At 41.0% G+C, this 21,219-nt stretch overlaps 1 protein-coding gene across 3 annotated transcripts in view; it reads left to right on the top strand.

Moving 5' to 3' along the window:
• PHIP (pleckstrin homology domain interacting protein) overlaps positions 1-21,219 on the top strand; it is a 334,334-nt gene that overhangs the window by 211,482 nt on the left and 101,633 nt on the right. For all 3 annotated transcript variants that reach the window (XM_065588082.1, XM_065588081.1, XM_065588080.1), the window contains exons 21-22: positions 10,005-10,145; positions 14,098-14,174. In XM_065588082.1, the coding sequence (XP_065444154.1) occupies positions 10,005-10,145; positions 14,098-14,174 (218 nt within the window). The remainder of the gene's footprint in view (positions 1-10,004; positions 10,146-14,097; positions 14,175-21,219) is intronic.

Below are 21,219 nucleotides of genomic sequence, written 5' to 3'. Positions count from 1 at the left end.
TGTCAGAGATGGGACCCTGCGAGGTCCCCGGGAAGACTTTTGGGGTAACAGGAGACTCTAGATCAAGAGGCCACTCCTGCAACTAATACCTTCTCCTTTCCCGATGAGACCATTATGCCTCTGCCACCTACAACAGGAGATGATTTTAAGTAATTTCAGGAGCTGTTTAAAAGAATTGTAGACACGCTCCAAATCCCCCTGGAAATGTTGGGACTCAGCAACCTCACGTTGTTGGACATATTACACGTGTGTGCATCTTCCAAAATTGCCCTTCCCATAAATGAGGCACTCATGGCTCCCGCCACGACATTTGGTAGACACTCACAACAAACCCGCTTACACCTCTACTCCGATATAACGTGACCCGATATAACACGAATTTGGATATAATGCGGTAAAGCAGTGCTCGGGGGGGGGGGAGCTGCGCACTCTGGCGGATCAAAGCACTCCGGTGGTTATAACCTGGATGAACAACAACCTAGAGAGCAAGCCGGTTTTCGAAGTAATTATAGCACGATAGACCACCTATAACGCAGTAAGATTTTTTGGCTCCCAAGGTCAGCGTTATATCAGGATAGAGGTGTACTTGTAAAAGGGCAGATACGAAGTATTACATCCCATTGAAGGACCTAGACTTTTTATTTTTACACTCCCAGCCAAATTCATTGGTGGTAGAGGTGGTCAACCAGCAGGGCAAGCAACACCATTTGAGGACCACCTGTATGATGAAGAGTGGAAAATATTGGATATTTTTCGTCGCAGAGCCTATTCATCAGCAACATTGCAGTTCAGAATAGCCAGCTATGAAGCCTTGATTGCAAAAACAGTCACGCAAATTACTCCAAACTGTCAGAATTTATTGACTTCATCTCTGAAGACAAAGAAGAGCAATTTAGCTCAGTTATCTCTGAAGGCCATCTCCTGGCAAGAACAGCTCTGCAGGCATCCTTAAACTCAGCAGACACGGCGGCAAGATCCATTGCAATCTCCATAGTGATGTGACGGGCCTTTTGGCTCTACTTGTCTAGATTCCCAAAGGAGGTGCTATCCACCATAGAGGAGCTCCCTTTTGAAGGTCCAAAGTTATTTGCAGGTAAGACTGATGAGTCCCTCCACATGTTGAAAGGCTCTAGAGTGACTCTTCGGTCTTTAGGCATCTACACACCTGCATAAAAACAAGGCAGATGTTATCCATCACAATGCTCAAGACCAGTGCCGTACACACATCCACAGAGGCAGAACCAGAGACCCACAAGATGTAGGCCACTCCCATCTCAGCCTCCTATGTCGCAACAACCTGTATCGAAACATCACATTTGAGGGTTTGGTCAGGGGCCCGAGATACCTCCCAACTCCTGTTTCTAAAACTACTTTCTACCAACCATTCCTTTACTGACCATTTGACACCATTCTACCCAGCATGTCAAATTATTACTTATGACAAATGGGTGCTGGAAATTATCACCACTGATTATTCCATCCAGTTCACCCCCATTTCCCTATCCCCTCCCCCCCGCCCAATCCCTCTTCAGGGACTCCTCTCACGAGCACTTTCTGAGACAGGAAGTAGACCATCTTCTGCAATTGGATGTGGTTCTATCATTATTTCTAAACCCAGAAAAAGACCAGGGGATGGAGGCCCATTCTCAATTTGAGAAACCTAAACAAATTCAATAAAACACAACGGTTTAGGATGGTTACTTTAGCAACAATAATCCCAGCACTGGAATGAGGGGACTGGTTTTTGGCCTTCGCCCTGCAATTCTCATACTTTCATGTTTCCATACATCCACCGCACAGGTGGTTCCTCCGATTTGTTTTGGGACAAGATCACTATCAGTACAAGGTACTTCCTTTTGGCCTTTCCACACCCCTCCCCACTCCCGAGTCTTTTCCAAAGTTCTAGCAGTGGTGGCAGCCCACCTCTGCAAGCAAGGGGTCGTGATATACCCATATTTAGACGACTGTCTGCTCAAGACCCTCACTCGGGAAGAAGCCATTGAAGCCACGCGAAAGACAGTGTCACCCTTTACAAAACTCAGTCTCCAAATAAACATTCAGAAGTCAATGGTGACACCAGTACAAGAACTAGAATTCATTGGCGCTCCCCTAAACACCTGGGAGGTGAAAACTTCACTACCACTACACAGCTTTGCCACCCTAGTGAATCTGATCAACACTATGGTGAACAGTTCACAAATATCTGCCTGGACTTGCGTCCAGCTGTTAGGCCACATGCAGCAACCACCTACACTATAAAACATGCCATACTACACATGCACTGCCTACAAGGGTGGCTCAGGACAGTGTATATCACACACAAAAACAGTTTGAGCAAGCCTCTCAGCATACCATGAAAGGTCAAGGACTGTTTACGGTGATGGACCCATTCACATGACATGTATGCAGGAGTCCCCTTTCTACAGTTTTCCCCTGCAATGATAATCACAATCCTCCTTAGTGAACTGGTTCACCAATCAATCTAAACAACCTCACAGCACAGGGCAGATGGTCTCCTCTGGAATCAGCAGTGCACATAAACATACTGGAACTGTGAGCAGTTCACAACGCATCTGCACACTTTTTGCCCATGATCAAAAACGAAACCATAAAGATCCTGACGGACAACAAACAGGGAGGAGCGAGGTCACACTCCCTCTGCATCGAGGCATCAAGACTGAGGAACTGGTCAACATCACCATATCAGGTTCCTACCTACCAGGATGTCAGTACACTACAGCGGACATATTAAGCCGAAAGTTTTCCCATAATCATGAGTGTTAAATATCTTGGTGATACAAGACATGTTCTGACAATGGGGATTTCCCACCATAGATCTATTTGCCATAAGTCAGAACAGCAAATGCCCAGCATTTGTTCCAGGGCAGAGTTGGGGCTAGGATTTATGGGTGGTGCCTTCCTACTCAGATGGTATGCTCTTCTCCTTTACGCTTTCCCTCCTACCCCATTGTTGTCCAGGCTCATACAAAAGATTAAGACCGACCAATCCAAAATCATCTTGATAGCTCCCACATGGCAGAGACAAACTTGATTCCCATACCTGAAGCAGATGTCGGCATGTTCACTGCACATTCTCTCACTTCTTCCACATGGTCTGTCACAAGATACATGCCAGATCTTGCACCTGAACCTGGAGATACTCCACCTGAGAGCATGGCCCCATCAAGGTTCCCAGGTGAGGAGATGACCTGCTCAGAAGAGGTAAAGGATGTCTTGCTAAACAGCAGATGGTCAACTAAACGCTCAACCTGCCTCCACAAATGAAAGAGATTCCATGCATGGTGCCAGAACAAACAGATCAGAGACACCACCTCCGCTCTATCACTAGTCCTGGACTATATACGTCAAATAAAAAAATTGGGTCTTTCACTGAGAATACACCTTGCAGCCATCACAACCTTTCACCATAAAGTCATTGGATTTTCAAGCTTGGCTCATCCAATTAGACAAGTTAGAGGTCTTCAAGTCACCAGGGCCTGATGAAATGCATCCTAAAATACTCACGGAGCTGACTGAGGAGGTATCTGAGCCATTAGCGATTATCTTTAAAAAGTCATGGAAGACGGGAGAGATTCCAGAAGACTGAAAAGGGGCAAATATTGTGCCAATCTATAAAAAGGGAAATAAGGACAACCCGGGGAATTACAGACCAGTCAGCTTAACTTCTGTATCCGGAAAGATAATGGAGCAAATAATTAAGCAATCAATTTGCAAACACCTAGAAAATAATAAGGTGATAAGTAACAGTCAGCATGGATTTGTCAAGAACAAATTGTGTCAAACCAACCTGATAGCTTTCTTTGACAGGGTAAGCCTTGTCAATAGGGGGGAACCGATATCTTGACTTTAATAAAGCTTTTGATTCTGTCTTGCATGACCTTCTCATAAACAAACTAGGGAAATGCAACCTAGATGGAGCTACTATAAGGTGGGTGCAAACCTGGTTGGAAAACAGTTCCCAGAGAGGTTTCAGAGTAACAGCCGTGTTAGTCTGTATCCGCAAAAAGAAGAACAGGAGTACTTGTGGCACCTTAGAGACTAACAAATTTATTAGAGCATAAGCTTTCGTGGACTACAGCCCACTTCTTCGGATGCTGTAGATGGATTCTATATGCATCCGAAGAAGTGGGCTGTAGTCCACGAAAGCTTATGCTCTAATAAATTTGTTAGTCTCTAAGGTGCCACAAGTTCCCAGAGAGTAGTTATCAGTGGTTCACAGTCATGCTGGAAGGGCATAATAAGTGGGGTCCTGCAGGGATCAGTTCTGGGTCCAGTTCTGTTCAATATCTTCATCAATGATTTAGATAATGGCATAAAGAGTACACTTATAAAGTTTGTGGATGATACCAAGCTGGGAGGGGTTGTGAGTGCTCTGGAGGATAGAATTATAATTGAAAATGATCTGGACAAATGAGAAATGGCCTGAAGTCAATAGGATGAAAATGGCCTTCCTTGTTGCCATCGCGACCACAAGACCTGTAAGAGATATTGGGGCCCTCATGGCATACCCCCCATACATGTTCTTTTTCAAGAATAAGGTCACTCTAAGACCACATCCTAAATTTCTACCTTAAGTACCCTCTTTGTTCCACCTCAACCAACTCATCCATCTTCCCGCATTCTTCCCTAAGTCGTATAAGAAGAGGCAAGAAGCGGCACTCCAGATGTTAGAAGGGCACTAGCCTTTCATCTCGAACAGACTAAAGCATTCAGGAATGCACTAAAACTGTTTCTCTCAACTACAAAGAGATCTAAAGGAGAAGCTATAGCTAAGCAAACACTCTCCAAATGGATGTCAGAGTGCATTCATCTCTACTACTACCAACATTCTACCAGGTTGCTGCCACATCGATAGCCTTCCTTAATAATGTGCCTATTATGGACATATGTAAAGCAACCATTGGACATCAGACCACACGTTCATTTAACACTACGCAATCGAGCAAGATTCAACATCTGATACTTTATTAGGACTCATGGTCCTGTTATCGATCACACATCCAACTCCAAAGCCCCTCCTTTCCACGGAGGGACACTGCTCTACAATCACCTAAAATGGAGCACCCAGAGGGACATCACTCAAAGAGGAAGAGAAGATTACTCACCTTGTGCAGTAACTGAGGTTCTTTGAGGTGTGTGTCCCTGTGCATGCTCCACTTCCCACCCTCCTCCCCTCAACTTTGGAGTTCTCACAGGCTCCTCTGCAGTAGAGAAGGAACTGTGGGGAGAGTTGGCCGTATAGCACTAGTTAACTGCTGCACAGGCGTGAGTCGGGGAGAGTGCATGTGTGCCCCAACTGGGTTCTGCTGTCGAAATTCTCCAACTAGAGGCACAGAGGCACACAATCACCTGAAGTGGAGCACCCACAGGGGGACATCTCAAAAAAACCTCAGTTACTGCACATGGTGAGTGACCTTCTCATTACACAATTTCAGTAATTCAGAGAAATGTCTTCATATTAAAAACTATTGAAGCTGCACAAGATAGATGTGTTGTCTATGTGTCCATCTAAAGTTTGTCATCAATGATGGGAATGCTTTCAAGTGGCAACGGATGGGCCTTATAATTCAAAGCTATAAGGAAAAAAACAATTATCTTACATGGGAGATGCTGGTGAATCAGCTGGCCAAAAGTACAAATAGTCTTCTGCAATCACAGGTTCAAATCAAATCACTAGGCTTGAAGTACTAGTGCCTACATCCAGATGCAGGAACTGGAGTCCTTTACATCTGTTTCAGGGTCTTCTGATGCTGGTCATTCAGGAAGGGGCCAGTCTAAGAGAAGGAAGCATAAATCCAGATCTTGCAGATGCAGTTCCTCGGTGTCCTCCTGGGAGGAGGGACAACTGTCACATTCAGAATAGGAAGGACAGGAGATAGAAAAGGAGGAAAAGCTCTTCAAGTTAGAATTCTTCAAATCCATTACATCCCTAACTTAAAGACACGGCAATACCTATGATTTGGATGTCTCTTTCAGAAAGAGTCCTCTGTCAGCAACTTTAATTTCTAATACTTCTCTGGATGCACTCTGGTACTCAGCAAGAGCCATGAGCTACATTGGAGTTATGTGTCAGTGTATGTGGCTGTATGAATGAAGGACAGCTATTCAGGCTAAAGTGACTTAAGCATCATCAAAGTATTCAGAAGGAAAATTATTTGGGGAACCAGTGGATAAAGTGATGGCGACTCCTAAAATCAATGAAAACCCAGACTCCTACCAAGCTCCCCAGCAGGGAATTTTAGATCTATTACAAATCCAAGTAATCCTTTCAAAGTTTCCAGACCAGAAGGCTTAATAGACAAGAAAATCCCAGCTTCTCCAGGGGGAAAATGGTCTAGATCCAGAGGCAGCCAGTGCAGGGATGAGATATCCATAGGACCATCTGGTCCTCCTGAACATAACTCATGACTCATTGCCAAAGTAGTCTGGTATGGACTAGAGCATTAATGATCATCTCCTCCTGTTTGCAGGTCATTGGCCTTAAATCATCTCTGACAATTGGGTTATAGAGATTATCCAGAGAGAGGGATCTGCTCACTCTCCCTCCTTCCAGATTTATCCCTTCTCCTAGTCCCATGGGCCCTAAGAAGATTGGGGAAATGCAGTCAGCTATCTTTCATCTCCAGCAAATTGGGGCAATAGAAGCAGTCCTAGCCATAGAGAGGCAACAAGGTTTGTGTACTCCCTTTTGCTCCTGGTCAAAAAGAAATTAGAGGTGAGCAGGGCAATGCTTGACCTGAAGCATCTCAACACGTTCCTGAGAAAGCTGAGATACAAGATGGAAATGTTAAATTCCCCCTTGGCGACGATAGATTTGAAAGATGCTTACCTCTATGTCCCCATTCATCAGTCTTGCTACAATTTCTCTGTTTTTGGGCTTTGAATCCTAGCACTTCCAATGCAGCTCATTGTACTTTGGCCTTTCCACAGCCCTAGCTTATTTACAAAGGTATGACTTGTCTTGATAGCTGTCCTCAGGCATAGGGAAGAGTTTGCTTCTGTCAACTCCTGGATTATCAGTTGGTAAGGACACAGTAGTACAAACACTCTTGATTCCCAAAGACCTCTGTGCCATTCTAAACTGGGAAAAGAGCCATCTGAACATCATGCAGTGGATAGCTCATATGAGGGCTGAAATCAACATGCAGTCTCTCCGAATTTTTATTTCTTGAGAGAGAGAACACAAATTGACTACTTTGTTCAGGATGGCCTGCAGTCTCTGAAAAGTTTTAGTTTGCTCCCTGATAACATTGTCTGGGATGTTCATGTCACGTGTGGACACAGGGCAATGAGCCTAAGTGTACACGAGACCCTCCTCCAGTCACATCCACTGTCCCTGCCTCCTTACACCTTTTGTTCATCCCACCAGGAGAGTCCAACTTTCTCTGCGCATATTGTTTTAACAAGAGATGTCTCATGGCCAAGCTGGATAGAATAGGGCTTATATCCGATATTAGCCTCAAGGGATGGGGAACTCTCCTAGTAAATTCAGTACAGGAAACTTAAACAGAACATGAGAGGAAACAGTATAAACTGATTAAGAGCTCAGGGCAATTCACTGTGGTCCCAGGGTACACTCCCGTGTACTAATCATTATAGACACCACCAGTGCAATGGACTATATGAACAAATAGAATGCAATCATCATCCCTGCACAATGAGGTCTACCTTCTGATGTCCTGGATGGAACAAAATCTCTAGTCCATCCAAACTCTACATAGTCAAATAAAAATAAAACATTGCTGCCAACTGGCTAAGCAGGGAAAAGCTAGATCGCGCATAGTGGAATCTTCACACAAGTGTTTCAGTTCCTGCTGAAGAAATTTGGGATGCTTCTGACGGAACCGTTTGCATTACACACAAATGGCAAAGTCCCCCTCCTTTTTCTCTCAATCAGGAGCGATCTAAGGGCAATAATATACAAATGTTCTCTCCCAGCGAGGTGGTCAGTAGTCCTTCTGTATGTATCTCCTTTTCCTCTGTTACACAGAGCTATCCAGAATAATAAAGAGGGAGAGGGCATTGATTGGTAATATTAGTGGCTTTGTATTGGCCCTGGTTCTCTGATCTCCTCAGTATGGTTCAGCTGAACTCCATTGTCCTTCCTTAAGATAGGATTGGCGTCCCACGGACCAATTTGTCACTCAAGTCAAGAGTACTTAAGACTAACTTGCCTGAATTCTGACCACTCTCCCATGAGAGAGAGAATACTCAAAGTATAATCTCCACTCTTCTGGCATCTAGAAAAGTTTCCACAAATTCTTTATTCTACGCCAGGTGGAAGTTCAAGCGGTGGTGCAAGATACTTAGCTTCTCTCCTCCTTTGGCATCTATATCACAGATCTTGGGATAGTGATCAAAGGTCTTACAGTTTCAGCATTAAAAGGATAAGTGGCTGCATTATCTAAGATACTTTTCTCCACAGGCAGGAAGAAGATCTCTTTTTGCTGTGATGTCAGGCCTTTTCTAAGATTAATTGAGTTCCCCCAAGGTCCTCAGTTTGCTCTTTATACCCTGAATCTTCATCCTTTTGATCCCTTCAGAAGGACTGAATATATTTCCTCCCCACCAAGATGGCTTTCCTGGTAACCATCAGCTCTGCCTGGAGGGTGTTGGAGCTTGGGGTTTAAAACTTTTTTCTGTTGAGGTACAGTGCAGCATAGTCCACTATTATAAGGTGATTCTTTGAACAGATTGGCCTTTATCCACAAAATTAACTTGGATTTTCACAGAAACCTCCCCCCCCCCAATTGTATTTCCCTATTTTTTCAAAACCATCTGACCCAAGAGAGTTTTGGCAGATGTTGGGTATTCATAGAGGCCTCAAGATCTACATCCCTCGCACACAGATTATTCAAAAGTCCAATACTCTAATATTCTCTATTATTTGGCATCTAAAGGAAAGCGGGTATACAAATCTGCTAGTTCAAGAAGGCTGATACAGTGCATCCATTAAGCTTCAGTCTCGCTCCAGAAAACAGCAGCAAAGCTCACTTGCTGTGAATAGTAGCAGCTTCCTGGGCTGAAAGGTCTTACAAACTGTATGATGGAATCTGCAAAGCAGCCACTTGATTGTCCATCCATACCTTCTCAAAATTTTATAAGCTAGATATTGAGACATTGATGGATGCTGACTTTGATAGGAGGGTACCCGATGCTGTGATCTTGTAGAAGTAGAGAAGGAGTTTTTAACCCTATATGTAGTTCTGCTTGATTGCCAGCCTGAAGACACTGATAAAATCCCATTAGGTTAACAGATCTGTGGACCTTGTAAACCAAAGAGAATAGGAACATTTCTTGACTTACCGAAAATTTCCTTTCTCTGAGTTATAAGCTCCACAGGTTCCACCATTCCTTGTTTGGAGTATTTCATTGGCCAAAAGAGTAAATCTTACTCTTTCAGTTCATTCAAATTGGTTCATAAAGAAATGCTCTGCAGTAGGAATTTACAGTTTATTGTTTTAGTGCATATAAGCTCATTAATAAATTTCAGTCCACAAGGGATATCTGTTGCAATGGAACCTGTTTCAGTGGCAGGCTCTTCGGTGTAGCTGGTGGCACCCTCTTCTGTCAGTGTCTGACAGGTCTGACATAGATGTATGCAGGCTGAGAGGCCATTCTTTGGACTTTGTAATTAAGATCGAGGAAATTTTTGGTAAGTCAAGATAACTTTTCCTTTTATGTCTATGAGAGAATTCAGTGGTCCAGGGATGTACTGAATGACCGTTACAGCCCTTAAGCACATGTGCATGGGTTTTCATTGAGTTTGCGTTTATTAGCATTTGACTTTCTTGACCCTTGTTCTCAATTTTCTGATTTTTGAACTATTTGTAAAATGTACATTTTTGCCACTACAAAATTCCAGAAGAAGTTCTAAGCAGTATTAGAACTTTATTCATTAACAGAATACTAATGAGGTTTTATTGAAAATCATTTGTGTTCAAGTATATATTGATTCTTATATAATTTTCATATCCTTATAGAACCATTCTCATGATCATATAGTAGATCCTGGAGACTCAAGAAAGCAACAGGCAAACCAGCACAATTACCGTACCAGATATGCATTGGAAGAAACTGCCAGGCCTGCTGAAGAGTTAGAAAATGGAAACAGTTCTTCAGATGTAAGACTCTGAATCAGTAGGCTACATTATAAATTGTTTACATTGTTATGCTAAATATTGCTGCTCAAGTTCAAAAGCAAACATTTTTATTGTTGATTACTTTCTATGTTTAAATTAGATACTCAGCTAACTTTTCACAGTTGTTCAGGTAATAACAAGTGCATTGGCAATCTTTCAACAATGCCTACAAATTTACTGTCGAAGTGGAAAGGTGTTAATTTATATAAACTATTTGTGTATATATATTTGGAATGCTTATTTTCAAAAGAAATTTAAATTACACCTGCAAATGCTATTTCAAATGTATTTCATTCTCCACAGAGTATAGTGGATCAAATTGAGTCAAAATCTGTATTTTAAAAAATGCCCAGAGATGAAAACATTGACAAAAACACAAAAGGTATTAAATTTAAGCATCTCAGCATACATTTCAGTCTACGCAGGGCAGACTTTTTTTTTGTATATTGAGTTTACAAGTTTAGCAAGGTTTACATGGAAGGATTGAAGTATGAATAGCAGATTTCTGTAGACTTGATACAGCTGTAAATGAAACAGCAAAAACACAGGTGGAATCATATTATATAAACTTTATATATAATAAAATAAAATGAGAGAGGTCTGAAATAAAATACATAAGTGGGATAAGCTTCAGTAAGGGTTGAACTAATTATTTATAGCCAGAAGGATATAATTTCTATCATTTCTAATATAAAAAGTTTTACTTTCTGGAAGGTTTAAATGAAAAAAAAATCATTAAAATGCATGCATGTTTAAATTTATGCTGATCAAAATTATAACTGTATGTAAATTTTTATATTGCACTTTGATAAAGACACCTCTTCCACATACAAATATTGTGTCTAAATAGATTTCCTAAAAATGCAGCTTCAGATTTTTAAGTGTGCACAAACTTCTTTGTGTGCCTAACCTGTACTCTCAAACCCAGGTTTGGATATGCATAAATTATGTGTGTAGAGAGTTTTAAAAATATGTCCCTTGGTCATGGCACAACAAGCTGACTGTTTAGAAAGGCATGCAAAATTGAGGGGAAATTACTTGTTTAGACATGCATATTGAGCTTGAGTGTTTAAATGTAATCCTGGGTCTGTAGTGTTTCATAGGTAAGAATATGACCAAATTCTTACACAAATTCAGAGACAAACCATCCCAGTATTAGCATGTGAGATTTACATGACATAATAAAATTGTTTCAACATACCTGGGTAGTTAGTCAGGGACCAGCATTATCAGTAGTTAAGGAAACTCTGCTCATCATTTTCCAACACAGAAGAAAGTTACTTTGCTAATGATAACATAAATGATTTAAAGAGAAATATAGGGGAAGGAGAAGGAGAAACGAAGTGTTGCAAAACCAAGCATATTCTTATTCATTGAACTAGTGCAGGGGTAGGCAACCTATGGCACGCGTGCCAAAGGCGGCACGCAAGCTGATTTTCAGTGGCACTCTCACTACCCGGGTCCTGGCCACCGGTCCGGGGGAGGCTCTGCATTTTGATTTAATTTTGAATGAAGCTTCTTAAACATTTTAAAAACCTTATTTATTTTACATACAACAATAGTTTAGTTACTAGTATATATTATAGACTTATAGAAAGAGACCTTCTAAAAACGTTAAAATATATTACTGGCATGCGAAACCTTAAATTAGAGTGAATAAATGAAGACTCGGCACACCACTTCTGAAAGATTGCAGACCCCTGAACTAGTGTAATATGGCACTTGCAATCTGCCTTATTTTGTTCTGCCATTGTGTCCCCAATTTGTTCTAGGGGGCATCTTTGGAGAAAGAGTAGATTAGATATCACAGTGTTAGGTGCTATTCTAAGAACCAAGATGTATGGACAGATAGCTGAATATTCAATTGTGGGTCACTTTGTTGGTGTTGCAAATAAGTGGGCCAGTGTTGCTTTTGTCTTAGACGTCCCTTGATTTTTGTTAAACACTTTAAAATGACCTGCTCTGAAAGGTAACTATGTAACAATGGCACCTTTTTATGGAGCAGTTCTTGTAAATGTTAGTCATATTAACTTACTTCTGTGACAGAAATAAAGGCTTTTGACTCATTACCACTGCAGATTCAATGCAATGATGGGACATAAATCTGGATTTAATTTCGTCTCTAATTGTTAACTAAGTTCCAGTTGCAAGTTTTAAATCTCTTCTGTTACACCTGTGCAATACCCCTGAATACAAAGAGGTTGCACAAGTGTAACTTATGACAGAATGTGGCCTCCATGGGCTTTATTGCTGATAGTGTATGAGAATGAAAGTATCCAAGTTGTCTTACAAAACCCTATGGGAATGTACAGATCTGGCATTTTAAAAGAAAAAATCTTGTTAATTCAGCAGATTCAGCATATTTGAACTGAAAATTGATACAGCAAACACTGAACTCCACAGTGCATTTTAGCCACTTCATAGTAGAAAAAAACTGAAAACATGATTAATATTTGTATACATTCTTACACTTAAACGTCTTGTTCTTCATTTTTGAAAGATTTGATCTATATAATTGTGATATAGCATTAGAATAGGCTTTAATGGATTTAAGTCTCTTTTAAACAGATAACACAAATTAAACTATTCTTACCCAACATTCCAATTTAATTTAAAGTTCCCCAGCATGCTTGTATTTGTAATTTTTTTAAAATAATAGAATTGTATTTCCCTTCCAAAAAAGCCTTTTTGCAAATGAGCTATTCCAATGTATGCACTGTTCTTGTGAATAGACAAGATATATTTTAGCTATTCCTGGGGGATTCAGTGTTTGCTTTCAATATGTGGTATGAAGTTTATGCAGTGCATATAATATACATTATTTATGGTATACCTAAGCATTAAAAAAAAGTAGTTATGGTGGATGCTATGTAGCTAATTTCTACCTTAGGTCCGTGGACCATTAACTGGAAATATATTTTTTTTAAGTTAAAAACCAAGATATTTGGGTCCATAGTATAAACTAAAACTAAATGAATGCATATATTTTTGTTACAGAAACAAAAAAGCATTTGACAGAAAGCATTTATGCTGCTGTTGTATATTAGCATTACAGTTGTGCATAGATGCCCCAACTGAGATCAGAGCTTCATTGTGGTAGGTACTGTACATTTGCAAAGTAAGAGATAGTACTTGCCCCAAAGAGCTAACAATCTAAATAGACAAGACAAAGAAACAGAGAGAAGGGCTTGTCTACATGGGGACACTAAGGAAAATTAATCCAAATTAACTAAAGGTGTGAATTTAAAGTGGATTAGTTACTATGCATTAAATTCTGTGTGGACACTCACAATTGAAGTGGCTGACTTCACTGAATTAAAATAAACCAAAATGGCCACTTCAATTCTGAATGAGTGTGTTCACACATCAAGTATCAGAGGGGTAGCCGTGTTAGTCTGGAGCTGTAAAAAGCGACAAAGAATCCTGTGGCACCTTATAGACTAACAGACGTATTGGAGCATAAGCTTTTGTGGGTGAATAGTCACTTCGTCAGATGTGATGTTCACACAGGGGTTTAATGCAGAGTAACTAATCCACTTTAAATTCACACCTTTAGCTAATTTGGATTAATTTTCTTGATTGTTCCAAGGTAGAAAACCCTCAGTGACTTCTGAAGGTCACAGGAAGTCAATAGCAGAACCAAGGACCTAGGTTTACTGGGTCCCTTCCACTAGATTTCTGCCTTCCATACATTATACATTTGTTGTTTTTGTTCTTATTTAAATAGCAAAGAATTCAACTAAATCACCTTAAAGAAAATATGTACTTAAGTTGAAAATTTGTATTTAATGGTTGACTTATAAGCCTCTGAAAGATACAGCTTCTAATGGAAAGCTTCACAGACTTTGAATTATAATGGTTCTGTCAAGTATTAACTGTAATTATAGTTTTCAGTTTAACACCACAAAGTAAATATCTATCATTTCCTTGTTAGGAAGGAGAAGCAGTTGTTGCCAGTGGTGGAACATCAGAAGATGAAGAGAAAGCATGGCACAGTGATGGCAGTTCTAGGTAAGTGACAGAATATAGTATTAAGTAAAATATTGTAACTTTTAAGGATTCTGTCCTCTGCATGTTTCATTAGCATTAAAGAGCATTGTGCACATAGAAGAGAGCAGATACTTAAGAACTTAGAAGATATGAAAACGGAGTCTCACAGCTTTTGAGTGTTAAACAAATTCAGAGGAATATGTGAAACTTAATTTTTCAGGAGGTGTTTTCTAACCTTTTTGGTGCGGGGGGCGGGTATAATTTCAAGAGGCATTAGATCAGCGGTTCTCAAATTGTGGGTCGGGACCCCAAAGTGGGTCGCAACCCCCCTTGAATGGGGTCACCAGGGCTGGCTTAGATTTGCTGGGGCCCAGGGCTGAAACCCGAGCCCCACTGCCCAGGGCCGAACCAAAGCCCGAGGGCTTCAGCCCTGAGTGGCTGGTCTCAGGTTGCAGGCCCTCTGCCTAGGGCTGAAGCCCTTGAGTTTCAGCTTTGGCCTCCCTGTCCAGAGCAGTGAGGTTCGGGCTTTGACCCCTGCACCCAGGGCAGTGGGGCTGGGGCAGGCTCAGGCTTCGGTCCCCCCTCCTGGGGTTGTGAAGTAATTTTTGTTGTCAGAAGGGAGTTGTGGTGCAATGAAGTTTGAGAACCCCTGCATTAGACTAATCTGAGGTGGCAGTTGGGGATTTGGAAAGGTGAAAAGGAACAGCTAATAGAAAGCTACCTAGTCTTCAGGTAAAGCTTTTGGTAGTTTTCAGGTAAAGCTTTCTCTCTCTATTCTGTCAGTAGGACATAATGCATCCAGCTTTGTGGGCAGCTCCTATAGAGAGAGAGAGAGGTTTACAGGTGTAGACAGTAGCTGACTGGTCAAAGATGCTCTACACAGCCATGCAACTTAGTCCTATGAAACTAGAAATGGGCACTCTACTCCAGGGCAGGCAGCTTTCAGGTGGTTAGGGAAATGAAGAGGAAGGAGTTAGCAGGGGAGATGGACCAAAAAAGCAAGAGAGCAAAACAGAGTTTAAGCCAAAAAACAAAAAGGAGAAAAAACAAGAGAAGGAAGAGAAAAGACTGAAATGGATAACAAGAGAAAATATAACTACCAATTTACATGAGAGAAAAGGTGAGTGAGTTAATATCTTTTATTGGACCAACTTCCGTTTGTGAGAGAGACAAGCTTTTGACTTACACAGAGCTCTTCTTCAGGTCTAGGAAATGTACTCCCAGCATGATAGCAAAATGCAAGGTGGAACAGATTGTTTAGGATATGTACAGTAGTTAGCATATATTGTAAGGGACTGTTCAAGGTAATAGCCCATTAACACCTCTGCAGTCATTGGACAAAAAAGGTGGGTTACAGATTGTTGTAATAAGCCACACATCCAGTGTCTGTATTCAGTCCATGATTTTTAGTGTCTAGCAGAGTAATGAATTTAAGCTCCCAAGATCATATTTTGAAAGTGTTCTGCAGGTTTCCTTTGAGGATGAGGACTGATAGGTCAGCTATAGAATGATCGCTTTGTGAAAAGTGTTCACCCACAGGTGATATGGTGTTTTTGTCTTTTATCATTTTCCTGTGTGAGTTCATTTGAGAGTGTAGTGATTGTCTGGTTTCGCCTACATTGTTGTTATTGGGGCATTTAGTGCACTGGATGAGGTACACCACATGTTGTGATAGGCATATGTAGGATCCATAGATTTTGAAAGGTGTGTTGTATGGGGTATTGATCAGTGTAGCAGTGGAGATATGTCTGAAGATTTTGCATCTGTTGTTCTGGCAGTGTCTGGTGCTGTTTTCAATTGGTGTGTTGTTGGGGAGCTTGTTTCTGATGATGAACTTGGAGAGGTTGGGGGGTTATTTGAAGAAATGGGGTTCAGGAAAGATTTCTTTCAGGATGGATTCCCCATCGAGTATGGGTTGTAATTATTTGATGAGTATGGGTTACTGTGTGGAGTGGTAGGTAGGTAACAACTAGGGTGTGTGGTCAGACGGGGTTTTATATCTGTAGTGAAGCAGGTTCTCTCTGGGTTTTTGGTTGGCCTGTTGCATGATGTGATCTACTTCTCTGGTGGAGTGTCCTTATTTGGTGAAGGTGGTTTTAAGTGTGTTAAGGTGTATATCCCAGACTTTCTCCTCAGAGCATATTCTGTGGTATCTGATTGCCTGGCTATAGATAATTGATTTCTTGGTATGTTTGGGGTGATTACTGAATCTATGAAGGTAGGGATGGTGATCTGTGTGTTTTGTATATATAGTTGCTGTAGGCATCCATTATTAAAGCTGATTGTGATGTTCAGGAAGTTGTGTGTGTGTGTGTGTGTGTTTGTTTGTTTTTGTTTTCCAGAGAGAGTTAAATGGACAGGTAGTGGTTGTTGAAGTTGTGTTGGAAATCTGTGAGGGAGTTTAAGCTGTCTGTACAGACGATGTAAATACCATTGATGTTTCTCAGTATATCATTGGTTTCATGGTGCATTTGTCCAGAAATTCTTCAAGGTGGCTTATAAAGAGATTGGCATATTGGAGAGCCATCCTAGTACCTAGGGCTATTCCTATGATTTGGACAAAGTGTTGTTGAATGTAAAATTGTTATGGGTGAGGATGGAATGGATGAGTTTGACAGTGCATTTGGGGTAGATATCTGTGGGTTGTCCATTGTCTCGTAAATATTTGAGGCAGGCAGCTATGCTGTCATTGTGAAGGATGGTGACATATAAGGAAGTGACATCTAATAAAAGATACTACCTCACCCACCTTGTCTCTCTCATATCCTGGGACCGACGTGGCTACAGCTACGCTGCACACAATTTATATTGTGTCAAACCGTGTTGGAAGATGGACAAAATATGCATCTGCCAGTTCATCACAAAGGGACTTCAGTCAGAAAAGGCTGAGAACAACTGTACTAAGGAAATGTATTCAGTTTTCACTGTTTGCCTAATAATGTAGGATTTGGTTGCTGATACTCAAAATTACTATTAAGTAAAGTTGAAATAAGAAAATAATAAAAATTCTGCCCAACCAAGCCACTTTAAAAAGTTTACTAGATTGAAGAGAGATTTTCTGGAAAGAAAGGGGACAAAACAAAACTCTTCCACTGTTTAAAACAAAAGGAGGAAATGCACCTGGAAACTAGACAGTGAATTTAACATCAGTTGTGAAGGAAATATAAATGCCATCTAAATTGATTTGGAAAGGGAATACCAAGAAATACTTTGTTTGATTTAAGATAGTCTGGGTATATTTAGGAGTGGAATGGGAGAGATCATTGTTAAATAATATGCTAGAGTTTGAAAATACTGCTGCTACATTATGTTAGATGAAATAAATTCGATTTTCAACAAGTAATTGGCAAGGATCTATATTGGAGAATAATGGCAGTGGCTGTGGTGTCTACTGCAGTTGTTGATTGTATTATAGCATTACCTAGAGGCCCCAATCAAGGTTTGGAGCCCCATAATACTAGGTACTAGAAACACACACAACACAAAGGCACTTCTTGCCCCACAGAGCTTACAGCTTGAGTATAAGACAACAAAGATGGGAGAGCACAAATTATCAATGATAGGTATGTGTAATGAGCTGTGATCACTGTTTACCAACTGCCTAAACACTGTTCCGACTACTAGGAGTAAATGGTAGGTCTGCTTAAATCTTGTGCTTGTTGTTTTTAGCATTACTGATCCATGTGTTTGTTACCTCTGTTTTGGATAATTATATGCTTCTGTGAACTGCAAACCCGTTACTCACAAAGGAAGACTTCAGAATGTTGTTATATGCAATCATTTTGACATTTAGGGACAAATCGGTCCTCCTTGAGCACAGCCAAGTAGCCCAGCTGTGTTCTAAGGAGTTCCATAGGAGTTGAGGTAATGGAATCCTTCCTAAGCTGCTGAGTTGCACTATGACCACAACTGTAGGTCCACTGTGTCCAGTGGCCCCATTTCATGGAGGAGCAACTACTGAGCTTTTGGGTGCTTCAGGGAATCTTCATTTACCAGTTTTATATTGGGGGGGGGGAGGGGGGATCAGTTTATAATTTATCCTAATTCAGAGGGATCCATTTATATGCTGTCTGTCTTACACATGAGTATGTGGGGAATACGACTTCTTTATTATGATTCCAAAACCTTTTTACAAATAATGAATACTTAAAATGGTGTTAGGAAAACATTGAAATGAAACTTATAGAGCTAGTGGGGTAAAATAATAAAAATAAGCTGGAGGTAGAGTTAGAAATAGATACCCATTGCTTTTAAATTAATATTAGTGTTTTAATTTCTTATAAAAGAAAGTTTATATGTCAAGAACTTAAACTTGTAGTTCAAAAAAACTTTGTCAGGTGTGTAAATATTCAATTAAGGCTTCTACATCACTGTAACTGTCCCGTTACCCTGATGCTTCAAATCTCCTCTTTTCCTTCCTTTGCTCCTCCCCATGAAAAACATTTTAACTACAGCAGGTCACAGTCAACACAAGAAGAACATTACATACTGGCCTGAAAACAATCATGCCAATGACATTTGGAGGCTGCATGCCTTGAAAAGACACATCTTCTTTGAGTGGCTTTGCATATTCCCACTGATGGGTAGGGCACTGACTGATACAGCCTAAAGAAGAACCTTCTTTAAGCGCAGTGCCTATTAGAGCATTTGCACGCCCCCTCCCATTCCCCTTCCCTCCCCCAGCATTTCCAACCACTGCTCCAGATTAAATGAACTGCTCCAGTCCTTCAGTTCTGTAGTTTTTTTTCTCATACCGTAGTGCATTTTAGGATCGTCTGTTATTGTTAATGTTACTATAATTAACAGTTTACAGTTAAGATAGGTTAGATTTTATGTTTGGTTCTGTGGGGTAGCACAGATCCGAAGAAGAAAAAAAATGGCTTTGAAAGATGTTTCCTGTTCAGCAGTCTTCTCTCTTCTTACATGACTATTCTTGTGCCTCAGAGAGGGTCATTCTCTTTCTGGATGTTCCATCTGTTGGACTTTCACTCCTAGAGTATGTAAGCAGAGACCAGATTGCAGGTGGCCCTGCTTAAGGAGGTTCTCACTGGTAGACCTTCTGGTACAGGGAGCTCTTTAGATCTCAAGGTTAGGGGGCCTATATTGGCACCAACTGCATTGTTGAGTAAACATAACCTGCCTAAGAAGTCCCAGGGATCCATGCCATCGTCAATTCCGGTTGAAGTCCTACATTCAGATCCTGATTCATCATATCCTTCTGTTAAGGTTGCTAAGATGTCAAAGGCACTGTCTGATCCAACTGCAGCTAAGGACCCTATGTCAAATCTGTTGGTTCTGATGAAGAAGGTGAGGGAGAAGAGGGCCACTGTCATGCAATCTGGTTTATTGGTCCTTCCAACTTGGCTCTGTATTTCACTGTTCCAATTGAGAGACCTAAATCAGTTCCATATTCTACTTTAGGATAAAAGATTATGGACAAGAGACTCTTTCTGGATCCAGTGGTGCTGAAGCTGGCAAGATTAACCGTGTGGTCTTTCTGAGCCTCAATAACCATGTTGGATCCAAAGAGGAGGGTTATCATAGTAGCAGAAGTTCACTGTGCTGCATCTGATCTTTTTTAAGATCTGAGTGAGAGATCATTTGGGGATAGGAAAAGAAAAACCTTAATGGTTCTAAGATCTAAGTCATGTACTCCTGAAGAGAGGAGGAAAAATATTGTGAATTTTGTCAGGAATCATTTCCTACAGCAGATCTTTCTTTCCCTTCATCTTCTGGTGCTATTGTTATCCCCAATAAGATTCATTGCGGATCTGAGGTTGGATCCACAATTAAGAGGATTAAGAAAGATTTGGTTGACCTGAACCCTCTGTTTGTGCCACCTACAATTGGTTTTCTACAGGTTTTTTGGACAGTTTGTACTTCCACCTCCTATGTTTTCTGACTCTAACTATTGAAGAGACAAGTTTTGGGCTCCACCTCAAGAGTTCTTGGATCATCCACAAGATCAACAAACTGGGAGTTGCTTATCTGATTTTGTCGTACGTTGATGCAATCGGTTTATGGGACTGGTGTATATTACACAATGTCTATCCTATGGCCCTGCATTTGGCAGGGAAGGGCAATGTGTTGGCAAATTGCAGAAATAGCAGGAAGAATTCTCAGATGCACGAGTGGATGTTAAAGGGCCAGGTGATGCAAAAGATTTTCTCTAGTTTGGGTCAGCCTGTCATGGATTTGTTTGGAACCAGGTTCAACAAAAAGAGTCTTTTTTTTTTTTTTTTGATCAAGAGGAGAAAAGGTCAGTCCATCCATTTTGGATCTTTCCTAATGCACTGAGGAAGGGCCTTCTGAATGTTTTCTCCTTTCTATTAGTTCAGGAGGTGGTGAAAAAGATAAGACAGAACAAGGCAATGTTGATTCTGGTTGCACTAGCTTGGCCAAGACAGCTGTGGTATACGGACCTGCTTCAGCTGTTGAAAGGAGTGTATAAACTGCTTCTCTTATCTCTGGATCTGTTGTCACAGCAACGTGGCAGAATTCTTCGTCTGGATCCCCAGTCCCTGTTTCTTCATGTGACGGCGTGGACTATCAGATGCTGACAAATGTTGAAAAATCTGTTTTGTTGGTTCAAAATGTTTTGCTTAACTCAGAACAGTCTACGAGGAAATGTTACCATATTGAAATGGACTAGATTTGTCTTTTGGATGAAGAGGATATCTGAGTCACCGGTTATAGCTTCTCTTGTGTTTTGGAATGTGTGATGGGTTACCTAACTCCTCTCAGTCTACACTACATGTGGGAGCAGCATGCCTTCTGGCTTGAATAGACAGATGTGCACTAGTTCTGCTTGAGCTAGCATGTTAAAAACAGCAGTGTAACTGGGGGTAGCACAGGCAGTGGCTCAGGCTAGCTGCCCAAATATGTACTCAGGGTGTCTGGGTTGGTAGAACTATGCTTCAGTCTTTGTTTTACTTAGGACTTTTCCCACCACCTACTTGTCAGGCTACTCATAAGTGGCAATATGCTTAGTCATTCGAAGAAGAAATGAAGGTTGGTTACTTATAACCAGAGTTCTTCAAGATGACGCTGCATATTCACATGTCCT

Source organism: Chrysemys picta, chromosome 3, assembly GCF_011386835.1.
Source record: "Chrysemys picta bellii isolate R12L10 chromosome 3, ASM1138683v2, whole genome shotgun sequence".
Taxonomy (NCBI): domain Eukaryota; kingdom Metazoa; phylum Chordata; order Testudines; family Emydidae; genus Chrysemys; species Chrysemys picta.
Note: the sequence above shows the minus strand (reverse complement) of the source record. Positions and strands in the feature narration are given on the sequence as shown.